Genomic DNA, 22,815 nt, shown 5'->3' on the forward strand with positions numbered 1-22,815 from the left:
TTTTCATCCATTCATAAGTAGGATATTCCTATACGTACGCTTGCAACAGTTGTTAAGAACGTCAAAAAATGCTCCTTCGGCGTTTTTTCTGTGAATATATTAATCTTCGTAAAGAAATTACGGAGTCATGATTTCTGAATATGGTTCTGTCGTAAAATTATAGCAATATCATATTCCCGTTTCAGTGTAAAAATAATCGTTGCGTATGGATAATGGAAAGTGTGGGGTTTATGAATTGTTGAAAATCTGGTCTGATCTACTGTATTTTTTCTAAATAGTATGTAATGGCGTTTGTTTGTTTATTTCAGCACCATCTGGTACAACGCAAGTGACGGGCACGGTAGAAAGAACAGCAACTACTTTACCCACCTACACTTTGCCTGCTGCTACCGCGTATTATTATGAAGCTAGCGGGTATCACGTGGGACAGGTGGGAATGGGAAGTTCTCTCGTTGCGCGGCCTTTTACACCCACTAGTCCTTATACTGTCACTTCCACCCCTGCTCTTCGGCCAGGGACAACTACCCACCAAGTGCATGGTGAGTAGTTTGATATTGCGATTCGTGTGGAAAACCTTATTCTTCCCTTCCATTGTCCTTCGTATACCGTATACTGTTTTATTATTACCTTCTCTCTTCCCGTTCCTTGGTGTTCCAACTATCCTTAATGTAAAGTTACTTGCTATGTACCCTTAATATAGCTTAAACTGGAGATGTAAGTTAATGTTAGTATTAATTTAGTGACTTTGACATAAAGGCAAAATTATCAAGCAGACACACCAAAGGTATAAAACTAGTTACGACTGCGCACTGTCAGATACTTTAGGAATAATGAAGCATTTAAAAGTCGTACTGTTTCTCCAGTTAAGACTCGTTAAGTTTTTGAGCTGATTGATGTGCATCCTTATAAGCTCTAAATTGCACATATACGTATGAGTTGTACGTATATAAGATAATTTTAAATGGGATTGTTAAATAGTTGATAGCTATACTTGTACGAACATTTATAACATGAGAGAATCTTTTCTATGTGCGGAATTTTAGATTAGAGGAGTGATGCAACTCTTACCCCATTGGTGACTCATTCCAGAAAATATAAGTATCAAATCTTTGAAAGTTTGTGTTGCTTCGCAGAATTTTTATAGGATTCTGTAATACATAAAGGCATGTTTCCCTTTATCCTCGGTACGCGCGTCTTCTACTTTAAAGCAAGAAGTTCAAAGTAAATGGTTAGTTATATATGTGTGTGTAATTCGTAAATGCTATTTCGAACTTGGATAATATACCAGATTCAAAAGATAGCTATACGTACTGGTGTGCAAAATTTAAGAACGAGATAGATAAAGTAACAAAATATTACGTAGTCGATAGGAATGATTGAAAGTCCGGCAGGATGTTACCAGAGGTCTCACACACTTGCACAGGGAGAACAAGACGTTTCATAGCGTGACCATAATTCGAATGGGTCTACTTCCCCAACACGAAGAGTCGAATGAAAAACAACACAGTATGTGTCAGTCGAAGAACTAGTAAGATGCATTGTGGTGGTGTTACATGACCTGGAGACATTTGAGTGAATTCATTCGGGGAAGAATCGTCAGGAAACAGGCAGAAGTGTGACGAGTGTGGCTCACAACGTTGTTCCATATGCATGAGAAGCACCATAGGCAATGCTGTGGGAAGGAAAGATGATAGTCAACCACGGTCAGTTACAGCAGAGGACTATGCTGCATAGTGAAACAGGCAAGAGCTGACGTCAAACGAGTGCAATTGCAAACACATCTAAGAGGATTGTAAGTCGCCCAATCTCACGCTTCACAGTGGCACGTAGACTACATGGGGGTCCCTTTGTTCTACGACCATTACGTTATATTCTGTTGACACCCACACATCGGCGGCCCTGTTTGAAGTGGTGCCAAGAACATCAGATTTGTACCGAGGTGGAGTAGGGTCACGTTTTCTTCTCCGATGAAAGCAGATTAAGTACTGATTCTGGACGTTTACTCACTTGACGAGAGGTGAGAACATGCAGTGAACCCGGGAATATTGTCGAACGCGATCATTTTGATGGTTCGGTGTTTTTGTGTGGGGAGACATAAAATTGCATGGGCATATTGGCTGGTACCCTTACACGTTTTAGAACTCGTACCCTTACCGTGTAGCACTGTATTCCCTGTTCATATGCAGTTGGCCCTAACTTTTCCCTTATGGATAAGGCGTGTTAAATAACGCGGCAGTGCTCTTGGAACGAGATGACATTTAGCGAACGGATTGGCGTGCCTGTCCACGACTTGAATCTAGTATGTTTGGGTGCTATACTACTACACTCATTACCAACTTTGTGACTAGCATGAGAGCACGTTGCAGAGCGTTCATCACTGTCCGTGGTGACTACACTAAATCATTCGACTTCTATAATGTCAAGGAAAGGAGCATCATGAGCTGCAATGGTTTCAGTGTTGCCTCTGCATAAAAGTGCCATTTTTGTTCTTCTAATCACACGTGTTTCTTTCTGTTGTTTCCTGTATCATAATTTAGCACTACTTTCTATATATGATTCAAGTTTCACCAATATATCCCATTTGGGACTGATAGCATACAAAACTTACTGTCAGCCTTAATATTTGCACACTGGTGTGTGTGGATCAAAAAGTCTCTAGTTTACTATATTAACTAGTGTAGTATCTAATATGTAGCTGTAATTTTTGACACAAAATGCGATATCTTAGAAGAATTAAGTATTGAGAAAATATCAAACGTTTAAAACTGGTTTGAAATGACAATTTTTGTTTTTCCTGTTTTATTTTTAGGCATCGTTGCTAGTGGTACGTCCGTTCGTTTTAATCCTGTAATGGTGGTAGACCCTTCAAGATCTTCAGTACATTCATCGTACATGACGGAAGGTTTGTTTGATAAAAATTTTCTCTAGATTTGTGTTATATGGTGTAAATACTTTAAATACTATTTTTTTGAATGCGTAGTATTTAATTTTGAAGCATACTTGTTTAACTATGCATGTTTTAAGCATATTTTAAAATCAGTGATTTACTATATGGCCTCAAAAAGGTGTTCGACTGGTATACAAATACGGGATATGTAACCCTTTTTATAAGTAGAGTGATCATAGACTCTCAAAAGTCATATTTGCTACAAAAATATTTCTTTGTTCGGAAACTTTTATCTTCGTATCCACTAGCATACATCAACGAAATTTGGCAAATGTATAGTCTAGGAGATGTAGAATTTTTTTTGTACCTTTTTTCACAGATACTTTTTTAATAGGACAATTCCCAGAATTTGTCTCGTTATGCATATTTTTGGTATCACTCGGAAGACTGTTTTATTCTAAAGATAATGAGTGATGTGTAAACATTAACTTAAAGTATTTAGGATACAAGCTTTCTGAATTTTCATTTTATTTTTCTCTATATATTTATTTATTGATCTCCATACTATCGTTAATTAGAGAACTTCTGTATCTTCATACCTACTTACCATATGTCAATGAAACTTTTCAAGAATATAGACTAGAAGATTCAATATATTCTGGTGTACCTGTTGTACAGGTACCAAGGGGAGGCAAAGAACAAAAATTTCCGAGAAATTTTCCTAATTTCTTTGTATTCCCCGAATTATATATATTATTTTAAAGCTGCAAAAGGAAAATTTCTTTTGACTCAATACATTACGTTTGCAGTGAACATGCGGAAAGTAGTTATTTTATAAACAAACAAGAAACTGTGTAGCCATAAACAAGAGTAGATAGTGGTTGTTGTTACTTTAGTTTCTGGTAAAAGATGGTTAGTAGAATTTTCTCGCCCCGATGATCGAGATAGCGAAAGCACTCAAGAGAAGAAAAGTAAGGAAAAAAAAAAAAACATTCATATTAAGATTGGCTATAAGCCCGAGAGAAGAGTTATATGAACGTTTTTAATCTAAAAGTTTCCCATCTTTTGAATCGTAACTTAACCATGCAATTTTGTATTAACTTTTATTGATAATTCGTTGATATTTCGCTCAAGAACATATCTTCGAAAAGACAGAATAAGGAAGGTTATATTTGGTAAAAGATAAAATGGATTACATTAAGAATGAAATTACATACCTTAAATTAATATAAGAAAAAATACAGAAAGTGATCAATCAAGTTTTGAAGATAGTATTGTTCTTAAAAAAAAAAAATCGTAACTCACTTGTCTTTAAAGAACGCTGTACTCTTATTTGTAAACGGTAGTAGATCAAACAAAACTAAATCTTTTGTTGTTTAAGATACTTGTTTTAATTCAAAATTGAATCGTATTTTGTTCCTTTCTAACAAGATTTAATTCTCCGAAGTTGAATGGGTCAACTTTCATCCAAATCCATATAATATTCTTTAACAGGGTTTCAATTCAAGATAAGTAGAGAGTTTTGTTAGTGTAAGCAAGAATAAAAACTCGATTTAGCGTTATTTTATATACTATAACGGTAGTTATTTTTAATTTCACTTTAAAAGTTACCATTGTTAATAGTGGAAAAATTCACTGCAATAATTGGCTCACTCTCAGGGTTATATGTGGAAATTAATGATTAATAGTCATCTGTCCGTTTGAAAGGCCTCGTTCACCTAATTAGCAATGGTATATTTAAGTGACTGCAACCATGAGCTATCCCATGTTTTTCCTTACGTGTTCAATGAATGTCATTGCTTATCCTGGATTATTACTTCATGTAGTGGAGGTGTTAAATAAGTATTATGTTCGTTGTAATTAAAAGTTAGTTTGGTAGACAACATGGGAGTACAATACTGGCTGTTTCAGAACTGAGCATCACTTTGAAACTGAAATACACAGCTAACAACCAATAAAAGCAGCGAAGTTCAAATAGCTGAAATCTTTTCTGGAGTACATTTGTTTTCGATATTAATCATATTATTCGGCCTAGAAACGGGACAATTTGTGAGAAGAAATGGGTGAAATCTTGGACTGTATCGACAGTAACTAATGCATGTTTATGGAGTTATACGGATTATTTTTGTTTACTCATCAAAGAATTCTCAATAATACTCTCTTTTGACATCTACAAATAAATTGACTTCATTTTAATTTCGTAGTGCGTTCTAGCAGTTTAAGAAGTGCTAACCCACTGTTGCAGTAATTTCTTCGAGTTCTTATTATTCGTAGGCTGATGTTAAGCTTTAGCTTTTTTTCAAGATTTATTGTACATTAAGAACTTTGTCATTTTCTAGGTACAATCGTTCACACAGAAACACCAGTTGTTTCAGGACAAAGCAGCCAGTTTTCTACACAACAAGTAACGAAACAAAATGCTTCACCTAGACCGAGCATTTTAAGGAAAAGAGATAGCGAGGGGTAAGTAAGCGTTTAGAATATTTATACGAAGTCAGGTGACTATAATTAAATCAGTTTATTGAATATGTTGAATATATAAGTTGTAATATAATGAATAATACTTTGATGACAAAGTTGTTGCATTTCTTGTGTTTAGTACTACTGAAGTAGTTACCATTATATAACTATAACAAAGTAATATATATAAACAAATATGTGCATGATCGTCTAGAACGAGGGTTCGTTGTTAAGTAGAAAAAGAAGTTATTTTAAGGTTAGTGTAAAGGCTCGACTATGACCAATAGATGGCACACCCTGTTGTACAAATATATATTATAGGAAACGGGATCAAATTAAGGAGGTGAATATTCAGACTTTGTCCAAAGATATTTTATTCAATGTAGAGTACACATAATTTACTCTGCACAAACATGCTTTTAATAATAAAAATCTCTCAACAGTGAAAGAAACAAACTACTACAATCTGTAAGTATTAATTTAGTTTGTTTTAAGCTAAAGTTTCAATATCCATCTCTTCAATTTGAGTGAATTGTTGCGGATATTTTAACTTCATACAAAATACATTAGAAGGTTAGGGGAAACGTCCTACCATCTATTGATTAGCGCATCTTTAAATTCAGCCTTAACAAGGCGTGTAAATTGGTCGTGACTACGCTGCATTGTAGTAGAATGGGGGGAACTCAGTGGCAGAACTCTTACATCGGTAGTAAAAGCCCTTGGTTTGATCCCAGACCAACCTGTGATGGACTATATCCTGTCCTTGTATGTTTCGAAGATGCTCCCGTTTCCTTGAAATTTCTGTTCCAATCAATTCTGCCCTCTTTCACTAGTATTTATCACTCATTTTCTTGAGTTCACAGGATATAAATGTCGAACATTCAGCAGATGACTTGGCTGGAAATTATCTTACATAGCTTTAAAAGAGACGTCAACCAATTGTGCCTGTACTTGAAAACGAAAATTTATAAGTATAATGAAAAATAAAAGTCCGAAAATTAAATACGCCAATCGATGGATCTCAGATATATAGGTTTGCGAATCCTCAGTAGTGGTTTTCGAGAAAAAGTCTTTTGTCATCCTAAAACTGATGTTGTATGATGACTTCACTATCTATTAAGTTAAAACTGATGATATAATATACTGTTACCAAGTTTTTCATTATGGCAACTAGTATTATCTTCTTTCTCACCTCAGCCATAGGTTTGGTGGACAACATGATAATTTTAAATCTTTTTCTCTTCCTTGGGAGAGCTATTTTATATTTTAATAAGGTCTCTTCTTCGTAACTGATCTAGATATTCTATCCTTGGTCTTCCGCTTCCTGGTTTTCCTTCTGCCTTTCCCTCTATCAACACAGTGATCCAATCGGTGTGCCGAATAAGATGACCAAGCATACTGTTCCTTCTTTTTCCTATTATCTTCATGATCTGTCGTCCTATGCGGAGCACTCTGCGCCAACACCACATTTCAAATGCTTCCAGCTTGGAAATTTGAGCTTTTCTCAATGTCCTCGTCTCTGATCCGTAAAGCGCCACGCACCATACAAGAGTCTTAATAAATTGTTTTCGAAAGTGCTTGATATTAGCAATCCTCTTTTCCCATTGAATGCTTGTTTAGCCTGCTGTTTCTTGAACTTAAGTATTTTTCACTTCTTCCGTCCTAGAATATTAGATTTCCTAAATCTCCCTCTAACCGTACGTTTGCCCCTTCCTGTCCTGCTCTTGTGCATTTTATCACTTTGGTTTCATTCTTATTTATCATCATTTTGCATGTTTTTTCCAGTTGCTTGTTCAAGTTTGAAAGTACTTCGTTCTCCGCTATCATCAACAAACCTTATTGTGCTGAAAACCTGGCTATTTACTTTTACGCATTTTTCGTTTTTATCAAAGAATTCTTTCATAGCATCGCTAAGCGGTTAGCGTACGCACCGTTGGCGTGCGAGACCCGGGCTCAATTCTCGGCGGGAGCTCATGTGGTTCGGATTCCACGTTAATCATTAGGTCCCGTCTCATATAGCCTCGCTGCTAAAAGGTACGTTGAACAGGAGAGTTAATAGTCCACATCCTTGCCCTACTCCTATTATAATCTCGTTAATATATGTAACTTGATAGATGCCATCGCGATAAACAAAATGAGACGTGTATTTTTCGAGAAGATCAGGAGAAATTAATTTCTATGAGACCAAAAAGTATATCGATCATTGCCAGTAATAATTGGTAGTCTATTCTGCTGTAGCATGTAATTTCTTTATTAACGTACTGTGTATGTAAATATATATTGTTACTGTGTATTGTCTTCCAACAGTGATAAACATACTACGTTCTTGTATAGGTGGGAAAATAACTTAATTTGTGCGTTAAACTAGAGCAAGCTACTATTATTTGTTGTATAGTCCAGTGCAGCAATTAGTTTCGCTATTTTTCATTTTCGAATTTTTTATTATTTTTCAGTACTCCACTTAAGGCACAAAAGAACTTAACCTCTGCGCTAACAGCGGTGACCTCGCCTGTATCTCCACCGTCACCTCGTCGACCAGATTCCTGTGGGAATGGCCATTCTTCAGGAGGTTCAACAACTATATCTGCCACGTCTTCACCAGGTCTTATAGTGGAAGGCAATGACGATTCGTTGCCAGGGGGATTATCTATCAAACAAGAACCACCAGATGATCTTGAAATTGCCTTAAATGGTGCAACTGGTGCTATGAACTCTCAACCCAGTGGGCCGATTGTAGAAATGAGTCCTCGGAAGAAACCACGGAAGCAGCAACTGTAAGTAGGAAGGATATTGAATCTGAGATATAGTAACTAGCCAGTTTCTTTAGGTTATGTAAGAAAAACAGCTCTGTTCAATTTAAATGTATTCTAGAGTCTGCAGTATTGTAATATGCGTCGTGGCTTTTCTCGTTTGTGTGTGTAACTTAGTAAAATTTCTTTCAGGCAAAGATAGAAGAGTCTCAAAGAAGATGCATATGTGCTCGTGTATTACATAATTATTTAAACGTACTTTTTATACACAATGCACACTTCCCGTTAATCATACCTTAAAGCTTAAGAAAAAGAACCGCATGCGCCATTTATGTCATAAACTGCACTATTTCCATGGTGTTTCTTCCTACTGTGAAGGACACTGGTTCTCAGTCGCAAAGTATTGTGAGCTTATAGTTGCCAACGTCGTGTTTATGGGTTTCCACTGGATTATTCTATTCCCTTTCCGATTCCAGTAATTCTTTCATTATTATTCAGATGCTTTTGCCTGTGTTCTTTAGCTTACAATGTATAACGCAGGACGTTAACATAGAGTTTTTGTTTCATTTTCGCTACTTCTGTGAAAAAGGGTAAAATTATGTTAGTGTTAACTAGCACTCACCTATTAGGTGAAGTGGGAATCCTGATATCGGATTGTTGAATTCCTAGTGTGATTTCCAATCTTGTTGCCTTCGAGTGCTATCGAAATATTGATCATTACCACACACTGACTCTCAACTTAGAAGTACCCTACTTAAACGACTACTACAGTGTTACAATTTATACGTGTCATACAATTTAAAATGTTTCACTTCACTTCGTTGCTTTCTTCTTCTTTAACCCATAGAAAAATTAAATTAGCTTATACAAATATCTGTTAAAGTATACTCAATACCTAGCTGTTATCGACAAAAAGCTTTAAAATTGAGACATGCTGTGTCTACAGACACAAGAACAAATTTAGGAAGACCCACTACTCTAGTGACGCGTCGTTACAACACATGTAATATGTTGTTTTTAACCAGTCTTCGTGCCGAACTAGAAGTTAAAGGAATATACTATATTAAGTACTCTCGCACGTCTTTTTGGGCCGCGGTAGCTCAGTGGTAGAGCGTTCACCTCTGGTACTAGGGGGCCTGGGTTCGATCCCAGCCCCCGCCAAGTGAACTTTCTGGTGGACAAACACCGTGTGCGTGGGTTTTCTCGGGGTTCTCCCGTTTCCTCCCACTTTCTTCATTCCACCATTTCATTCATTACTTATCATCACAGTCTCCTTTAGCCTAACCGGCATAACCGTGGGATGTAAAACTCAAAGACTTCATTTCATTTCTCGCACGTCTTTGTTTTCGATACAAGGAATGTGCATTAACGATATTGAGACCTCCGTTACCTTTGGTTTTTAGCCCATTAATTTGTGTGGGGAATATTTTTATAAAGGGACACGGTGGCCCAGTGGTAGGGTACTTGCGTTTGGTGCCTGGAGTCAATGGTTCGATCCCCGCCCAAGTTTGACATTGTGTCCGTGGGTTCTCGGGATGCTTCTGTTTCCTCCCACATTCGCATTCCACCAGTTCTTCCATCATTCACTTATCTGAATGATCCGTCTTCCTTAGCCTGAAGGACATAAACGTGAGACGTTAAACTGAAAGATTTTGCGGGAAATTACTTTTCTGTTTACTTTAGAATTGACTGGAATTTTAATTATCTGATTTGACTGACTATCAGCTCTTTTTAAATGTCCCTCGCCATTTCAAAATAAGTTGTTATTGTAACATATAAATTTAATATTACTTAAATTTGACTATTAAAGTTATTTATAACAAAACTTAGTGTTTATATATATATATATATAATATGTATATATATATAATATGTATATATATATATATATATATATATATATATATATATATAAACTAAAAGGGAGAAATGGGGGAAAGAAAAACTAAGAACAAACGTTTTGCGTAGATATAAATAAGGATGGATGAGGTATAGTCTGAATCCTATAAAATTTGAAACTTCGTTGTGATAAATAAATGAAAGTCACCACCGGGCTTTACTAATAATACTACCAATTGTGCAATAACAGTAGTTCATTGATCGGAGTTATCAAATTTAAAAATTGCAAATCATTAACCGTAACTAACAAAATATGCTGCACAGTTCGAAATTTACATGTGAAATTATAATGACTATGCTATAAAGGGTGTCTACTAACCTGGAAAACCTTGAATTAGCTTGGAATTTTTATACCTGGAAAACCTGGGGAAAGCCTAGAATTTCCCCAGTTACCATTTTCACTACATATGTCCAGTCACTGCTTCCACTTACTTCTCCATTTCTTTACTCTTTCCTGTGGTAGAGTTCCCATAGGTCTCAGGTGGAATTTCTATCTTGTTCGACAATTCGAAGCAGGCTTTTTATTACACGTGTATATCCATGTAGTGTAGAAAGCCTTTCTCATTTTGATTCAAGTGTATTTATGATTTGCCAGTTTATGATGTGTTGTATGAGTAAATTTGGTAAAAATAAACTAACTAGGTATTCTCCATCCTAGGAAAATATACAGCAATATGTAATAATATCAATTAATGTATCTTCAGAATTTAAATTAATATTTTTTTTTGGAATTGTAGTGATACAAAATGTAAAAATGTTACTACTACCAAGAGAGATGAGGCACATGGCAGTTAAAGATCAGAGCCCTGCTTGCCTTCGTTAGATACACATATTTTTTCTCAATTGGCCTTCGGGTAGAGTTTATTAACAATAATAACTTTTCTTTGTTTAAAAAATATAGACCTGGAAAATAATATAAATATACCTAGATAAACCTGGAAAAATACCTGGAATTTAAAAACAAACCTTTAGTGGACACCTTGCTATATTAATAGTTTTGATTATTGTCATACGTGTCGAAAAGTAAAATTTCAATCTCTCAATATAGAACTTGTTACCTATAACTTCATTATTTTAAAGTATTTTTAATTTTCTCGTTCTTTTCAGCACCGGCAATGAGCTGCAAGAACCGAAATTCAGTGAAGATGAAATGGAATTCCTTCCTGAGGTGAAAAAGGAGCCTAAAGAAGGTTAGTTTTTTGGGTTGCAGTTTCAATACGTTTTAAGTTCTTCAATGAATTACGGACATTGATGAGATAATGATTTAGTGAAAATTTTCAGGGCTATTTCAATAAAGAATAAAGCAGGCAGTCGAGATGGACCCTATAGGATCTACATTTATAATTAAATTAACCCTAACCATGTATCCAAAATGATTATTGCTTCTTATACTATCACTTCAATCTTTTCTGGAACCTTCGTAAGTAACCTTACATATTCATTGTGGAAGAGGACTTTCTTAAAATATTAGAACAACATAAGGCCAGGCTTGCCAGCGTCCTGAAAAACCTGAAAAACCTGGAATTGTCAGGGAATTTCGTGTACTGATGGCATTAATTAAAAATATATATATATATATATATATATATATATATATATATATATATATATATATATATATATATATATATATATATTGAAAAATGTCCATTTAAACACAAAATAGTGCGAAATTTGTCATGTCTTATTCTAAGTAAAATTTGTACTAACCAAAGTGTAAGCGAAGGGAAGATGTATAATGTTCTTGAGTAACACCATAACAAGAATATAGTTGTAGCTGCCAAAGCTGAAAAAGTAAAACATCAATTTTCCAAATTGTATTTCAGCAATAAAAGAGAAGAAGGAATTCGAATCATTTAATGTAAACACGATAGGTTTAAGTGTCTTTTATTGCACTCTACTTGGTAATTGTGAATTCTTTAATTTGTGGGAGATAATTATAATGTTACTTGTCCTTTCGCATGGAAATACTTCCGTTGAGAAGAATTTCTGAGTTAACAATGACATACAGGTGGAAAATATTCATGAAGAATCTTTCATGAGTTTTAAGAGTACATGATACTGTACAATGTGCTGGAGGGCCCCTTAGTATTTATATACACAAAAATGCTCAGTACGTACGTGGATCATATGCACGTTATGAAGCCATACAAAGGAAAAGGACGAAAACTTGCAAACGAATTAAAGAAAAGAAAATAAGCGCATAGCGGATCAGATTACCATTTTTAGAGAAAAAGGAAGCAGAACTTACATTAAAGACTTCCATTGAATGCAAAACTTGGAACATGAAACTGAGTTCTTGAAAGCATCTCTAATGTAGAGAACTGTGAAAACTAAGGAAACATACAGTAGTAATTTGTTTAGTGTGAAGTTCTATAACAAAAATTATTTATGTAGACTGCAATCATAAGTACGATACTTTAATTTTATTATAATGAAAGAGATATATCAAAGATTTAAATTTTGTAAATTGTGTATTTACACAAAAAAAGAAAAGGAAAAGTGAATGGAGGGCAGTGGATGGATATTGTAAAGAGCTTTCCATTCATTCATTCTTTGGAGGAAGGAATTATGTCTGGAAAATAATAGATCTTGCCTGGAAAACCAGGAATTGTCAGCGAAAATTGATTTAAAAAATCCCTGGCAATCCTGATAAGGTCATTCGAATACTCCTTCAAGTTCGTATTATCACTGTTATATCCTCTCACATTTCATTTATGGACACCTATTTTGAAAATTAAATTTTTAAACTGATACTGATAGGAGTATAGAAAACTATTTATAAATGTATGTCACTGATAGAGCTTAGAAAAACTAACGGGTCGTGGAGCAACAGATGGCTTTTCTTTCCGCATCACAAGGAAAATAGAATAGTTATCATTAGGTGATTTAACAAAAGGAATTTTAAAAATAAAAGTTCGTATTTCTATTTTCAAAATTAACAGTGTATAATTTACTACTAGAAATAAAAAAAATACATAAAAAGAAATTATTTTAATGGTCTGTTAGACAAGCTGAGGGTGGAAAGGTGAGAGTTTTTATTTTGTAAATAGGACTCTTTGGGATGGAAGAACGTATTTGTTCAAACAATTGTAAATATTTTTTTTCTACACTCTGTCATTCACATACATTTGTAGAGTTTCCTATACTCTTATAACTGTCATATTAAAAATTTAATTTTCAGAAATAATGTTTACAAATGAAGACGTAAGGTGATTTTGAGTTTAACGTCCCTTTCAGTAGCGCGGCTATATGAGACAGGACCTACTGATCAACGTAGAATCCAAACCGCATGAGCTCCTGCCGGGAATTGAACCCAAGTAAAGATATGGGGAAGGAACAGTAAGTAATATTACGAAATTTAAGAGGCTTTCAGATCCTGTTTTCCTCTAATATTTCAAGAAAGTTTTCTTCGAGGGTGGATATGTAAGGATAGAAAAACAGATGTTGAACATAAAGGCCCCAGAGAAGACCGAAATGATATAAAAAGATGTAATCATTGTTGGATACAAGATCAGTGCTTGTTATTTAATTGAAAATGTAGAATTTATTGTTAGAAATTTATTATTGAGCATTCTCTCCAAATAAGCATAAGAATTTGTGATTTGGAAGAAGTGGAAGAGAAACTAACGTCGCTATCATTGCTATTTAAATCTCATGTTCAGATATTGCATTTAATAAAATTGGCTCTAAATTTAATTTTCTTAATCAGAATAGATTTCTTATTTACAAATATTCATTAAAGTGGATTCCCACGGTTTGATGAAAAATCCAACTTCATATTTTTCTCGTATGTCTGGCTGCCCAAATATTCCAGTGACTTTTCTATATAACATTCTGTACATTCCAAGCATACTTCCCTTCTGAAATGTTTCGTCATAATGACCCGTGACCCATATTACTATAGTGTTATCGATATAACCTTGATCCGTTTATATAATAATTTTAAAGTACCTTAATTGTCTTATTCTAAATAGGTATAATTACTTTTTAAATCATTGTGGAAAAATAGGTCAGGTTATAGCAAGCACTATTACATTAGTATAAAGATATAATAAGAAAATACTAAGCATAAAAATGAAAAATAATATGTTTTTTAAGAGTGGATTAAAAAGGAGAAAATAACATTCTTGATGAGATAAAATAAAGAAATTGAACTAAGACTTTTGCAAAAGGCAAGGATATGTATATTCAACCCCATTTTATTCAGACGTAGTGTGCACTAAAGTTGACTTCAAACGGGTGAAGAAACACTTGTGGAAGGCAGTAGTACCTAAAGGTTTAGAATCAGTACTGAATCACTCTCCCAGCTATTGAAGTAATACTTGCCTATGCAGATACGCATTTTAAACACATTTGTAATTATTTAGTTTTTCAGTAAAGGATAAGCTAGAGCGAAAACTGTAAAAATATTATATTGTCATCAGATTTACGTTTCTACAAAATTTCAGAGCCCTATTTAGTTTGGAAGTGAGTGAAATTTAAGTAGAAGGATTCGACTCTAATAAACAGAAGAATAACGTAATAAAACAATAAGCTAGAGAAAAAATGTAAAAATATTGAATTGTCATTGTATGTTGCAAGATTTAACACTCCTCTTAAGATCCGTGCCTTAGTTCACTAATGGCGGTTGTCACAAATCTAGTTTTTCAGGAGAAGCAAAAAATGAAATCCAGATGTGAACTTGTTGGTGGATACCCGCCTTTTTACAACTGGAACTGCTCTGAAACAAGCAGGTTGAGCGACATGAGAGCTAGATACACTGATAGGCCATCTGGATTTAGTTGGTGCTAAACTCCTCTTTACTAGACTTTGCCGTTCGTTTGTTCGGATACTCCTTCGAGATGCCTTAACAGTTCTTGACCAAATTTGGAATCGTGATTCGAGATCGCGCGCTGTGTGTTGTAAGGGGTCACATGTCCCGATTGGACATACTATTGAGGAATAATCACCGAAAAACGGGATGCCCATAGACTTCACGTTGAGAAATCATTTGACGCGAATTCTCTTTGTAAACAATGTAAAATATAATTTTCAGCATTACAGATATGGCGAAACTCTTCGTTTTGTTCTGTGAACAGTTATTCAAAGCGAAACGATTATAGAAGCGAAGCTCCTCTTTACTCCACTGAGGCATTTGTTTGCCCGGATACTCCTCCAACCAAATTTGACATGGTGATTCGAGAGCGTGCACTGAGTGTTGTAAAGGGTCGCATGTCCTGATCGGACATACTATTGAGGAATTATCACTGGAAAATAGGGTGCCCATAGACTTAACCTTGGAAAAGCATTTGGCGCGAATTCTCTTTGTAAACAACGGAAAACAGAATTTTCAGCATTACAAATAGGGTGAAACTCTTTAGTTTTGTTCTATGAAAGCAATTTTTCAAAGCCATTATGCTTTCTGCTGATACCCCAAATGCAACTTTTTGCATTTCGTGTTCGTTCAGAAAACAATTGATGCACTAAAAAAAACTCTGTGAATAGTCAATAAAGGTCGATCACTTCGCTCCAAATTTGCAGCTACTGCATACCTAGTAATATAATATAAAAAAAAGTAAACAGCGCACAACATGGACACCGGCTTTTAGTAAACTAAGATATGGATGTATATTCAAAGATTTATTATGCTTTGTGATGAAAGTAGCGTATTAGAAACGGTTGGAGACTCGTAAGTAAGATATTTTCAGTGTTATCTTTTAGAATAACTAAATTGAAACTAATGTTCTTTATGTTTACGCGTTTTCAGAGGAAGAAGAAAAGATCTACATTCCGAAGAGGCCTAATATTTCGTTGCTCAATAGTTACCGTCATACGTGGAAATCTCGTCACAATCATTACTTACGCTACAGTGATGTGAAACCAAAGGACGAAAGGAGGCCTACTGTCGTTGATATTGCCAATCAAAAGCAAATCTTCCAGAAGGTTAATGGGTGGAAGATTTACCATCTGACTACTCAGATGGAAGATTTGGTAAGTTTCTGTGGAATTTGTTACTTGCACCGTGTTTTCCGATTTCATTTCTTTTTTATAGAGTATCGTGACATGTGCCTTTAATGTTAAAACTTTGCCTAGATCGTACCCCTCACATACACCCTGTGGCATTAAGAATATCAAACTTAAGTAGTTTCCAAACTGCATTGTCTTAACGTGTGAACCGAGGATCTCCCTCTTAGTATTTGGGTAGTGAAAGTCAATAATATGGAAATAAGTGTTCCTGTTTATATATGTCGATTGATTTATTCATTTTGCCATCTTTAAAGCAGTGATTCGTAACCTTTGACTGAAAACACACTTCACTGAATGCCCACGACATAGCATCACATTTATTTGGGTTTTTATTATTATTATTATTAATAATAATAATAATAATGATTATATATGAAGTATAATAGTATAAGCCTGTAAGTTTCTATGGAGTAGTGATTTCATGTAGTACTGAGTATTATTGCTGTTGCTTGAGGCGTTGACTGTTATAGTCTGACTCAAAATTGATTTTAACTAATTACTAAATGCTTCATGACTTAAATTCTAAAATTTCACGATACACATTGTGGGAATGAGCGACACGCCGTTTGAGAACCACTGCTTTAAAGTATAACAGATGATGGATTGAGTGTGTCTTAGAACAAGTTCAATTTGTAGAATTATGAATGTGTAGTTATTGTTGTATGGTCGCTAGAAAATCTTGATCCACCTAGTCGTTTAAAAAAGGAAGAAAGAAAACCTAATTTGAGTGCAGTCAAATCGTTCTACCTTTAGATCATATGGTCATGTTCCCTTCCAATCAATTTTATACAAAGTGTGTACCAAAATAACTTCGCTGGCGCTCGTATTTCCAAACAATGTTATGAGACGGTTGATAGTTTCGATCACTGCACGTTGGCGTAATAAGGTGTCACGTTGATCACCCATGGTGGCTTACCTGCAACAGCAAGAAATAAAAATTAGGACCATCTTCTGTCTGCAAAATTTTATTTCTGTTGTGCTTACCATTACTAAGCTACAGTGAATTCTGCCTTTCGACTGATCTTTGTAAATTACTTGAATAGACCAAAAAAAAAAAAAAAAAAAAAAAAAAGTATTGCAAATATAAATATTTATAATACTTCATATACAAAATGTACTCAGTTTTTGGATTAATAATGTTGAATTCATCTCTCAATAAAACTTTTTTTCTTTCAGTCTGAGTTGGAGACTCAAGTATTCGAAAAGCTCTCAGAAATGTTAAAAGTAATGGAAAGGAAGACGGGGAAGGAGCTTGAAAAGGACATCAATAGAATAAACGAACTTATAAAGGTATGTGGATATTATTTATTTATTTATTTATTTAAAATATACCCAGGAAATATATTTGTGTAGATGAGTAGTTGATCCGTAACAGACATACTGTCTGGTTACTCACTTTTACCACTTTCAATAAGGGGGAGTATGAGCCTTTTGATAGGCCACTTATTTCTAATTCATCTGTTGTCTTCAATATTCAATATTCACATTATTTAACAATTCTTACATGATAAATGTGAAATTAAAAATAAAAGTAAATATGTCTTACCACGACTATTTCACCTACTTGCAGAAACTATACATTTTTCGACAAACTGTACGTTTTTCGACACTTCTTGTCTTTTACCCTAGTCTTGAGATACTTAGGTTACTTAGATAATGAAGAATGTAGGAAAAGGAAACTGAATTATTTACAGAGAAAACTTACGAAATTGTAGAAATTGCATTCCACACTTTTCTCCTTTTTGCCTCAGAAAAAATGTTGGCTTTTGCTCTGTGGAATTTATTTCTCATCGATTCACATTGAAACTTGTGGAGAATGACTCAGTAGTACCCAGTTCTTACTCATATTATTTATACCAGTTGTTAGTGGATGCTATAGAGTACATATTATTAAAATTAAGATTTATACCTTGTTCCCCAACCGGTGCTTCCACTTATTACTATATTTCATTCCTGTCTGTAGCTATATACACCTATATAATGTAAGCCTTAATATCACTGTTGCATTTTGTTATTTTATTCCTAGTCCTGTAAAAGAAAGACAACATAAAATATTCTGAAAACACACTAACAATTCAATACCAATAAGTTTTGTATCCAATCTCTTAGAATTTAAGGTTACTTTTCATGAATTGTTTTTACATATAAATTCAATATCACTTAAGACTAATTCCTCTGTGAAATTTTGCAGGTTAATGGTAACTATTATTTCTTTTCGCTGTGTGAATTCTTCTTTAATTATAATGTACACTTACTCATACTTTACTGCAGTAACATTTCATTTTTTGAACTTGTCACATTGATTTTTTTTTTTTTACTTCAATTCCGTATCGATTTCTATATTTGTCTGTACTTGATAGCGTAGTCAATATTTTGCATGTTTATCCTCGATACTTTAAGGACGATAGCCCATATATCCTATAAACTCTTGTGACAATCAAGTATGAATCAAATATCTTGTATTTTAACGCATCGTAATTTAGTCAATAGGAAATCAATACTCATCACCGACTGTAGTAATTTTTATAGATTAATAATAAACTGGGAAAAACAAATGTAATATTTTTTTTCGAAAGATTAGAAAATCAATTTTAAAGTAAATAATAAAAAACTCAAACAAATTGCATTAAATATTTAATTTAGATTCTAAGCTCACAAGGAACGGATATGAACCTGTCATCCGGACATCCGAATCAAACCTAGTCCATTCGATAAACATAACAAAGATATGTTCATGCACAAAAAATTAGGTGCCATGGACAGTGGAGTAAGTCCGTGGGGCCCATTAACCCTGTTAGTAAAATAAAATCGTAACCTCGCAGTGAAATAGCTATTGCATCAACACTGTTCATTGGAAAGTCATGGTTTATAGTTCATTCTCTTCAGTATGAAACAAGCTTTCCAGATGTGCTATGTGCTGGGGACCATAATGTACTTGAACAGGGAAAGTTGGGAGAATGCCGGGAAAATTCCCTCCAGAAATTTGTCCCATCAGCTTTGGACTCATATGGAGTAGTGACCCCGGGTAAAATCACACAATCCAAATGTATCTCGAAAAATACTATAAGGGTAAGAAATGTGTGTACCAATTTTTGTATTAATAGACAGAATAGGTATGAGGGAAAAGCGTTAAGCTTTTGTAAAAAATCATGTAATAGTAAAGTTGTATGTAAAAACCCTCAGCAATATGTATTGTAACGAATTAGTTGACATAGCATCATGACAGGCAGCAAATAAAGAAATACCAACCAACTTTAATACTATATCAAACTCTTTTGGAATTGTCAACTCCTATATAAAAGATCAATAAAACAATGAAAGAAACTGGGATGGTTTTACTGGAACATATCCCAAGGGTTTTTATCAGTAATTTGTGATAAGCTCCGGGAGGTAAAAGGACGTCATGTAGTTCAATTAATGAGATTAAGACCACATACAGAAATCACCCCAAATATCTTATACGAAATACAACGTCCAGACACTCCGATTGTTGGTGTGAGGAGGCTGAAGGATCAATAAATCATGTAATATTTCAGTGTAAACTAACATCAAAATCCAGAGAAGAATTGTTCACAACATTATACAAAAGATTAGGACAGGGCCCTAGCTCATTAAAAACATTATTAATATTAAATAATGTAATTAATATGCAAATTATTATACCTGCAAGAAAATAACATAATATAAAAAAAGCTCTCTGAAGAAAACACACAAAGAAAAAAGGTATTGAAACATCAGTAATAGCGGATAAAAGCAAGAAAAGAAATAATAGTAAAAAGAATATAAAATAAAAAATTCAGGAAGGAGAAAAAATGACAATAAATTAATTTAAAAAAAAAAAAAACTAAACAAGTACAATGGAAAAGGTGCCACGAAACACTGTTTCGCACCTATGCAAAAGCTTCTTCTCCATATAGGAAGAGAAGAACTGGAATTGGAACCTTCGCGATAATGTACACACTAGAAACTTAATACGACTGTCCAACGTGTCTCACAATTTCATCCATCCCTCTTTTCTCGTTTCTCGATCTGCGTACCTTAACTCTCTTCTTTCGTCTTATTCGCAGTTTTCATTCCCTGTTTTGAGTATTACAGAAAGATAGGTTTATTCTCCTGACTCGACAATGTTCACATACCATGACTTGTTCCTTAAACAATAAATAGAGTGTGAAGAAATTTGTGTATGTGTTTTAACTTTCTGGTTTAAGAGAGTTATTAGCCTACAGCATAAGAGAGAACCAGTGATTAATTGTAATTCCAAAATGAAATAATTTTACAATCCAACTAAATACAAATTATGAATACATACAAGGTGGCCCATAAGTCAGTTGGTAAAATTGAATTTTTAATTAGGAATGAAATACAAATCAAAAGTATTACAATAACAAGTTTTAATTGCAAAGACACAATAGTGATAGAGCTCAAGTATGCAAGATATGCCTACAAAAGATGCTCAAAGTGGCTTCAATTATGTTGAATGCAAAGCTCACATCTTTGCAAACTGAAGCACAAAAAATTTTCAGTGTGTGTTTAGGTTTTCAAGTGCAGTTGAATTCCATCCTTCAGATGTTCAGCATCACGAATCTTTTATTCAATTTCTGAATATCTTCGCGAAATGATAGTGCGGTGTTTGGAAAATGCCCCACAAACAATATAACAGTATCACTATAATTATTGTCATGTTCCCACCACATTTGCAGTATAAAAACGTACTGTTTTGTGATATATTTCTATTGATTGCTTCTCAACAAATTAACACTAACAATAGGACCCACATAAGCGAGAACTTCCTCACACGAGAGTCTCATCACTTGTGTTGTCAACTGAATTACTTAAGCTGCAGCTCGAGTCAAGTAGATACTATGCTAGTCAAACTAGTGTATAATAACTGTTAGTGTCAACTGACTTACGGACCATGTTATTAATAACTGACTGACTGATTTTAGTGTGTTAATTTTCCTTCGATACAGTACTTTTTCTGCTCGTATTTTACAGTGATGAAACCAAATCCTTAATAAAAGTTATTTATAAATATAAGATAGTATAGTGATACCTTACTTTTTTAGTTTTTTTTTTTTTTTTTTTTTTTTTCGTATGAAACATCCTTCTTTTCTTCACATCCTGTCAGTACCACTCTGTTACGAAAGAATATACTGATTGTTTTATTTTAATGTCTGTTGCAGGGTAACATACAAAGAAGCAAGGTAATAAAAGATCAAATGCAAGAAGCGAAAACTCAAATCATGAAGATCTTCGATCATAAAGGATATGTGAGTGAAATTTTAAGTAAGTGTGTCAGCAAACGTTCTGTGAAAAAGCGGGAGAAAATGTAGAATATCCGGAGAGACACACATATAAATATATACATATATAAATGCATAATATATTTTTCTTGCAAAAAGCCTGCGGGAGTTCCAGTGATGCTTATTACATTTATTTTTATCGAAAATAGTATTCAGTGACTGGAATCCAGAGTGCCATTAATTAATAAACATTACCTGTGCTGCAAAAAAAACTGAATCTCAAATCTTATTGCCATATTGTCCGTTATGATGTATTTAATAATTCTGAACGCAATATAAGGAGTACAAGGAGAATTAAGAGCAAAGAGACAGTGGAGGATGCCTTTTTTTAAAACAATTGAAAAAACTTCCTCTCGTTTTAATATTTAATCGGAGAACCTCCGAATTTTGATAAGTGACAAGTGACATTTTATTTAAGTGTTAATTGAAAGACATTGGGAGAAAGACTGATCTAATATTCAGCGAACGTATTGTACAGCAATTGCTTTTAGTGTTTTAAGTAATTGTGCACATATCGTACGGACATAGTGCAGGATATATATATATTGTATATTATTTTAATGCTGTATTATAAAAAAGAATAACAATTTTTATGTCCATTTTATGTATAATTGCAGATTTTTTACTTCATGAAAACGATTGTCTTAATTCGTCTGTCCTATACTTTATGAAAAAGTAAATTGCTTTATTTCTTTATGAATTCCATGTGATTTTATTTTATGGCCATGCTCAGATTGTAAGGTTACATTTAAGAATTTATGGCTTTTTTTTTTTTTTTTTTTTTTTTTTTTTTTTCGTCCGACTGCATCAAACCAAAGAGAGGGTTTAATACTACAGAGAGAAGATATTATTACAGAAGTTAGTAATTCCCTTTTCCAGTGGCCAGTTGTTTCTGAATGTTTGGTGATCAGGAATTGCACCTTTCAGGATCAAATCAACATGCTCTTATGTCCTAGGTTATACTTTGACCCACTCCTTTCCTCCTTAAAATAAATAATGTAATTTCAAATATATTTCTACTTACCGACTTTTCTACCTATTATTTATTTTATTTTATTTTATTTTTTTTAAATTATAAATAAGGTGCTGTTGCTGTTGTCCAGTCCTTTTAATACATGAAGAAAGTTTTAAATTTTGATCGAGATTTTAGACTTCTTTGTAAGTTACAACGATCAAATTATCGACGGTAATGGATTGACCACTGTCACAGCTATACAAAGTCTCACTGTGTAATCTTCAATGCAGAAACGACCTCATGACCAATTGCTAGTGCAATAAATTAATTTATTCTCTAATGTACAGGGAGCAAAATACGCCGCCCCAGGCTCCAGCCTTCTCAGGCTAGGTGATAGTCGAGGCTTTTCACTTTCTTCCAAATCTTTTAGTTAGGAGTAATGTAAGGATTTGTTAAGTTTCACATGGGGACAAAGTTTAAATTTATGATAAATAGCTTAATCAGAAAGCTAATTTCTAACTCATAATCCTCGTCACATTTCTACTGTTCCGT

The 22,815-nt window shown here is 34.0% G+C and overlaps 1 protein-coding gene across 3 annotated transcripts in view; it reads left to right on the plus strand.

The window, feature by feature from the left end:
* The window catches only part of Sap130 (Sin3A-associated protein 130), a 59,948-nt gene extending 37,940 nt beyond the window's left edge, over positions 1-22,008 (plus strand). For all 3 annotated transcript variants that reach the window (XM_081768496.1, XM_081768498.1, XM_081768497.1), the window contains 8 exons: positions 309-539; positions 2,810-2,902; positions 5,227-5,350; positions 7,801-8,121; positions 11,104-11,186; positions 15,746-15,969; positions 17,182-17,295; positions 21,189-22,008. In XM_081768496.1, the coding sequence (XP_081624622.1) occupies positions 309-539; positions 2,810-2,902; positions 5,227-5,350; positions 7,801-8,121; positions 11,104-11,186; positions 15,746-15,969; positions 17,182-17,295; positions 21,189-21,338 (1,340 nt within the window). In that variant the 3' untranslated portion in view covers positions 21,339-22,008. The remainder of the gene's footprint in view (positions 1-308; positions 540-2,809; positions 2,903-5,226; positions 5,351-7,800; positions 8,122-11,103; positions 11,187-15,745; positions 15,970-17,181; positions 17,296-21,188) is intronic.
* Positions 22,009-22,815: the final 807 nt, after the last annotated feature.

This window comes from Thermobia domestica, chromosome 8, assembly GCF_964235325.1.
Source record: "Thermobia domestica chromosome 8, izTheDome1.hap1.1, whole genome shotgun sequence".
Taxonomy (NCBI): domain Eukaryota; kingdom Metazoa; phylum Arthropoda; class Insecta; order Zygentoma; family Lepismatidae; genus Thermobia; species Thermobia domestica.